General features: G+C 49.9%; 1 protein-coding gene across 1 annotated transcript; it reads left to right on the top strand.

Moving 5' to 3' along the window:
- The first annotated feature begins 2,250 nt into the window (after window positions 1-2,250).
- On the top strand, window positions 2,251-6,534 carry LOC119384137 (arginine-glutamic acid dipeptide repeats protein-like). The gene is made up of 4 exons (XM_037652432.1): window positions 2,251-3,197; window positions 4,296-5,325; window positions 5,827-5,882; window positions 6,504-6,534. Exons 1-4 carry the CDS (start codon window positions 2,251-2,253, stop codon window positions 6,532-6,534), a joined length of 2,064 nt encoding a protein of 687 aa, XP_037508360.1.
- The last annotated feature ends 590 nt before the right edge of the window (window positions 6,535-7,124 follow it).

The following is a 7,124-nucleotide window of genomic DNA, read 5'->3' as shown; positions in this document are numbered from 1 at the left end:
TAAGTGGTCGTCTGTCGAGGCTGTTCAATCGATCACTCAATTGAGCGCGTTGTTCGTCGCATTTCAGGCATTCAATAAAGATATGCTCCACTGACGCATCGGGATGATCACAGCGGTCGCAGTGTAGGGACGTTCTTCTTTTGATGCGGCACAAGAAGTGACGTGCGTATGCAAGTAAAGTGCGTTGGGGGGCTAGTTGGTACGACATTAAAACGGTAAGGAAGTGCGCGGTTGACGAAACACAAGAAGTAGCAGTACACAGGACTGCGCTCGTCCGGTGTACTACTGCTTGTGTTTTGTCAACCGCGCAGTTCCTAACCGTTTTAAGGTGTGTATGCAACATCTAATTGTAGACGATGCAGGAGTGAGTCAAATGGTCGATCGATCTTTTGATTCGGCGTAAATCGTAGAAACGGATCTACCTAATACAAGTGTGAAGACTGTATGGTCATCAAACCAAGCGTCCTTGTACAATTTGTGGCGCAGTTCGGAACGAACATTCTTGCTTTCTGAGTAGTAAACAGTCACTGGTGTCAAGTGACTTTTTTTGTGCGCTGCAGTGGCTAAGTTGTCAGCAATCTCGATTCCTAACACTCCTAAGTGGCTCGGTAGCCATTGAAGACAGATCTTGTGACCCGCCGGAGAAGCGATGGTAATTTTTTTCAGGATTTCATATATGATGCTATGATCTATATGAAAATGAAATTCCTCAATCCCTTGCAGTGCTCATTTGGAGTCAGAATATATTATCCAGTTGTGACTTTGCTCGCTTTCAGCAATAAATTTTGAAGCTTGGATCCGATGCTCTACCAAGTGAGCGACGGCAGCGGTCATCCTCCCGCCCACATTATGGGGTATATATGCGCATTTAAACCTTGGAGTTTAAGCGCCGCTAGTAGCCATGACGGCGAGTGTGGAACACTCTTTTTCTGCCTGCTGGCGTCACGAAGCACGTGATCCTTTTTACGATTTTTACGAGGCCTGGTTTATGCTCCACTCTATTTCTTCCTCTTAATATCAACTAAAGAATATCGGTTGCCGAAAGCTTTCCTTCTAATTTACCCCACTGTTTAACTGTCTTTTAACTCGTTACGCGGATCGTCGCAGGCTTCTTCGTTAAATTCCAAGCTTTTTTTCTTTCTCTCCGATATGTTAGTACGGGTAGAATGCAACCATGTTTATATTTTGGTAATAGGATTGCCTTCGTACGCTCGTGATTTGATAAAATCACGTATTTTGGGTGCCATATTCACAAGAAGCATGGAATAAAAAGCGTAAACATTACACGTGACGAGGGGACAATGGACAAGGGCCGTCCCCTTGTCCCATGTGTTCGTGCTTTTTATTCCTTGCTAGAATGAGCCGACTTGCCCCGCAGATTTCTTGTAAGTTTACAAAAGGCCCTTACTCTAGAATTGTTTGTAAAAGAAGATTTTAGCGAATCCTTACGGACAAACGTACAATTGCCAAAGGAGACAGGGGAGTGAAAAAGTGGATGTACGAAGTACAGCTTCGCAAAATTCAGTTCCATATATTTTTGTGTTCGTTTCACACCAGCTGCTCAGTGGTCATGATACGCAGACACCTTAAACAAGGCTTTGTGGGATAAGAAGGACAGACGAAAAAAAAACTTGATTCAGAAAAGCACCTGCAAGGTTGCCGGCCGGGGGTCAGGCCATCCGGGCATTATGTGCAGTGAGGCATATCATTTCCACCGCTGCCCGGGCCCGCTGGATTGCCCAAAGTTGGTCGTGTAGATCTGAGCTATAGAAAATAAATTTCCATAGTGGGTCAGCGTCATGGTTTAAAGATCATGCATGCAAGCATGCGCCAGCCAACACGCTTAAACTTAACTGAAGAAATTGTACTAAGCTTCGGAGCCTCAGGGTTGCGATACTGCCATAGGGATGCCTTCGATTCCGTGTGTAATTTCATGAAAACCACTAAACGTGTGCCATTTTAATCTTGAATTAAAAAATACTCGTCATTAAAATGCGGTTAAATCTATCTAATCTCATCAAAATTGTTCCGATCAGGTTAATATGGCTATCTGGAATACGAGCTCAACAGCATAATTTTTGAAGTCTTAATTTGATGTATTACTTATTATTGCCGTTTCTTCTCTTCCCTTTTTTTTAAACATTTTACATTCTTCGAATAAGATTTTAACTTTCAACTACGCATTCTTGGCCCATCCCCCAGAGTGGGTACGTGCCATAGAACAGAAGGCAAAACAAACAAACAAACAAGATGTTACCAAATAAGACGCGCCGCAGAAGCAAGTCGGGACGCCGGCGGGGAAGTAAGAAAGATGACCCGTTTGGGGCCACAGCTCCAGATGACGCGGAAGGAGTCTCGCCCACACTCCGAGAAAAGGACATGGAGTCGGCAATCACGATGGATCTCGGCGCCGGCGTTCCGTATCAGGGTGCACCCATCGGAAAGCAACAACCACCACCACCTACCCAGCCGGCGCCCGACCAGCCAGCGTCGATTATGGCACCCAAGAAAGAAAGGAAACGTCACCGCCGCCGTCGCAAGCATTCTACATTACAGGTCGACGAAGGTACCGAGACTACAGCGGCACCCATCCCTCCTGAAGCGCTTAGTTCAGGCACAGCGGCGGGCACCTCGGGTACAACAGCCGTGCCTAAGAGGAAAGGCACGACTGCTAGTGGGAAGGTGCCGCCGCAAATGGCCGTCGTGACGTCTGGACCACTTTTACAAGGTGCAGCCGCCGACGCGGGATACTTATTAGGCGGCACCCAACAGGCCGCGCCAGCACCACCTCCTCCTGTCATGGTGGCACCATTAGGGTCATCGACGGCTGCTCCGACTGCCCCGTATCCGCCAGAGCGTCTGCCAGGGATGCCCGTCACAGCTGCGCAACAAGAACTGTATTCGGGGCAAGTTGCTGACTTTGGCAAGGCGACCCCTTCTGGCTCTGAGCAACAGGCAACAACCACCCGCACAGCCACTGTGGCGGCGTTGGTTCCTCCACTGGTACCTCCGGCGCAAGATATTCCGCAGAAAATTGATGAAGCCTGCGCTGCGCTCAGCGAGTTAGCGATGCAGCAGTGTGAACTCCCAAGTGCCGACCCTTCTACGTCTACTGCTGGTGGCACCCACCACACGGCGGCTCGGCCCAACGGTGCAATAAGACAACGGTCACCATCGCTGGCGCGCATGGCTGCGAAGTTGGCGCAGAGACCCAACGCTCATATGACCCAAGACGACGATGAGGAATCAGCTTCAGAGGACGAAGAGGAAGCCCTATTTCCATTTATGCGAAAAGTTGGTCGCCGTGCTTCTAAAATACATATGAAAGATAGGTCTGCGCAACAATACAAGTTGGTCACACAAACGCCAGGAACGCCCGCAAACGCTCAAGAACAGCTCAGTCTAACGGCGGGAAGCCGCACGGTTCCGGCTGACTCAGTCGTGTTATCACCGGACGTAGCAAGTAAGCTAGTTTCTGTTCTCAACAGAGTGGAAAACTTGGCCTCAGGGATTGCCTCCCAAAGCGGCGGTGAAAATGTCAAAAGTCGCTACACGGGAAACGCCACAACGGCTCGAGCAAACGTATGCGCAAAGTGTAAGGCGGCAGAAAAGAAACAACGAGACAGCGCGGTGGATGCCGATCAATTATCCGAAGACGGAAGCGATGAGGATGAATGCGGTGTACCTGGAAGAAGGCATGAGCACAAAAGGAAACAACGCAAGCCTGCGAGAACTAAAGGGAGCAAGTACAACGCACATGAAGAGTCTGTGGAACAAAATGGTTGGGATTACGACGAAAGCTTTTTTTGGGACGACAATGAGCGAGAAAATCGCAGAGAATACGTTGAATCCACCGGAATACCCCGCCGACGATCGCGTAGTTACTCTTCGTTAGAGAACGATAGAGAAGCTGCGATGTCCGAGCAAGAGGTGCGCAGTGGTGTCATGTATGATTGGATCGACCCCACAGACGGTACCAGGAGTGCAGGCTATATGTACCGAGAATCGCCACCCTTCATGAGAGACCAGCGCTTCCTTCCGCCGTACTGTTATGGCGGCCCCCGCCTTGAATACCGATCATATAGACCAAGTATAATGCAGCCACCGTATTTACAGCCTAATCCTACACTATTTTTAAATAGTCCTAGGGCTCCGCTGGTGCCTTTCGCTAACCAAGGTCCTTATCAAGGCTTCAGGGCAGCGCTACCGCCGTCGAACCTAGGAATGTTCGCACAAGGCCAAGGATACCCTCGTGGGTCTCCTTTCCTGCCGAGAGCACCACTTACCCCTTACAGGTATCCACAAGTTTCTCAGCAAACGGGAGGCTCCATTGGGGCTGGCGGCCAGCGACTGAGTGGTCAACCGTCCGCAATGCGGCCGATCTACAGCATAGACGCTGCTTATGCACAACAGCCAAATCGAGCTCCCAACTACAGTCAAGCATCCCAAAATGCCATGCCTACAAGCATCGGCGACGCAAGTGCGACCCGGACCTACTTTCAGCCCCCGCAGACGCCTCAGCCAGCACGGAACGTCGGACCGCAAACCGCTATAGCTGCTGTAACGAACACATCCGCGGTTCCTTCTCAAAGGAACATGATGCCTGAGGCTATGGATACCAGCAGCACTCGTCATGGTCGCAGTGCCTTCAGCTCAGCCGTTAAATCTACACAGCAGGCTGGCGAACATTTCCATGCTGGGACTTCTGTCGAGACGGAGGCCGTCAGAACCGCACCCCCGCCTAGCCGGCCGAGCACTTCCAGAGAGGAGCGGCCAATTCCCGCTAAAAAAGTAATAGCTTGGACCATGAATAAGACGGCCGCAACGCGCGCCTGTCATCCACGTTCAGTACCGACATCATCCAGGCCTTCTGAGCAGCCTGTTCCGTCTACTTCGAGCAGGAATGTCTCAGAAACAACGATCAGCTGTTGCCATAAGTGTCACAGCTGTGCCAGTGAGAATCGCAGTTACCCGGACGATCTGTGCGGCGCGAGCTTGGAGCAGATTCTTCGACACGACGACGACATTCGCTGGGACGAGCAGCTCCGCGAGCGTAGCCGGCAACTGCGCGAAGAGAGAATTCGCCAAGAGGAGAGGCTTGAGCAGCGGCAGCGCATGCAGGACCAGGAACGACTGCTCCGCGAGGAGCGACAGTTCCTGGCCGACCTTGAGCGAAGACGTGAGGCCGACAAGGCTTTGCAGCGGGCACTCGAGAGGGAGAGTGAAGCGGAAGCCAGGGCCACGGCAGCCGTCTTGCAGATTTTGGCCAGCACGCAGGATCAAGAAATAGCTCGCTCATCCGCTGGTGCCAGCCAAGACAACCAGGTGAGGACTGTTGTTGCAAGGTCTTCAGCAAAAAGTCAGACGCATTTTTATGCATTCGCCTAAGTCGACTCGAAAGAGAAAACAATTTTTTTTTTCTGTCAGTCTGTTCCATTGATCATTTTTCTTCTCGTCGATTCCATTGAGTTTCTGATGCGTACTGCACGCGTGACTTTCGCTTATCTCACGTTTCGTTTTTAGTGCATTAGTATGGGAATGCTCATGCGAGCGAAAAAAGTCACAGTTTCGCCACAAGGGCGAAGCAATGAATGCGAGATAGCAACAAATTGGAATGTTAAGACTAGCAGCTATAGCTGTCTATATTTCTTAAAGGCTTCGTGAATAAAGTTTTTTAGGGGGCACACGTATCGCTGTTGCGCGCTGACAGGAATAATGGAGGTTTTGGAAAAAAAAAAATGTTGTATGTGCACCAGTATTAGCGCTATCGAATTGACACCAACGTATTTCTAGTAACGCATCTACCGACTGTGCCAACAACTGCAGACGGCAGCAGAACAAGAGGACGCACTATCATCGAGCGAGGATGATGCTGTGATCGGGTCAGTCTCACCGACGCTCAGTAAGCCTGCAAGTAAAGCAGGCAGGGAGCGACGCTGCTCGGCCGCTGGCACTCAGGAAGTGCATATGCTTGGGCAGCCGCGCCGTACGTCTTCGAAAAAGACTTCATTAGAACCACAGGCCACGGCGACTGGTTTGACGTCCAGAAGAGAGAGAAGCACCTGTACAGTGTACCCTCACGACAAGCTGTCCGACGAGCACGAAAAGTTATATAACAGCGAATCCCGAAGATAACACGTGCACGGCAGCGGAAGGTTTGTGCGGTGTGTAATTTTTAGGTTTTGGCTATGACCCTCGTGGTTGCAAGTAGATTATTTGACTGTGAACGTTAGGTCGTAAATATTGGACCATAAATGTAATGTGCAATCACGCATAATGATTGCGTGAGCTGAGCAAGTGACAGAAGTAAACAAGAATTCTATGGTAACGCGATCGCTTTTGACACCACGATGAGAATTTGTTATAAATTGATTCGGCATATTTTCGTGGATTCCCTTGTCAAGTTCTCTAGTTACTTGTAGCCCCCTCCCCCCCCCCCCTTTTTTTTGTATGCTTACTGGCCACTTAACAGGCTGTCTCTTTTTTGTTCGTATTTCTTTCAGAAGCCAGGTGATCACGCGTCTTGTAGTCTGACTATCCCGAATGTGGCAGCTGCACTAGGTCTCTCGGCTGAGTACATGAAGGCCACGTGCCCACATATGTAGTACTCGTCATATATACCGCATGTGACCTACCTGATAAGGTGGTTTCACTGCAGCAGGGGTCTCTATGTCGTGAAACCGCCTACTCAGGGAAAATTCGCACTGCCGTCTGCCGCACGGTCACCCAAGAATTTGCGGTTTTCAGCGAAAAATAGAAGAGTCTATTGTGCCTACACATATATGAAAAATGGACTGTAAAATAATATTTCAATGCAAAATAAACCCTAGAAGTAGCGCGCTATAAACCCTTCCCACCACCGGCGACCGCCATTTTGCCATGGCGTGTGTGACGTCATGTGCTGCATGGAGCGGAGCCATCGTCTTCTACATCAAAGTTTCAGCCGTTGCAAATCGTTCAGTGCCAAGCTGAACAAATATTAGATAGCTCGATTGCACGCGCAGCAAAGCACGGAACAAAATCATTCGCCAGAATGCAGACACTCGCACAGCAAGCAGTTTTTTACGACACGGCTCGCGAGTGCGCCAATGTTGCCCTACTCTCACGCCGCTTGCATGTTTGTA

The sequence above is a fragment of the Rhipicephalus sanguineus genome, chromosome 1, assembly GCF_013339695.2.
Source record: "Rhipicephalus sanguineus isolate Rsan-2018 chromosome 1, BIME_Rsan_1.4, whole genome shotgun sequence".
NCBI classification, from domain to species: domain Eukaryota; kingdom Metazoa; phylum Arthropoda; class Arachnida; order Ixodida; family Ixodidae; genus Rhipicephalus; species Rhipicephalus sanguineus.
Note: the sequence above shows the minus strand (reverse complement) of the source record. Positions and strands in the feature narration are given on the sequence as shown.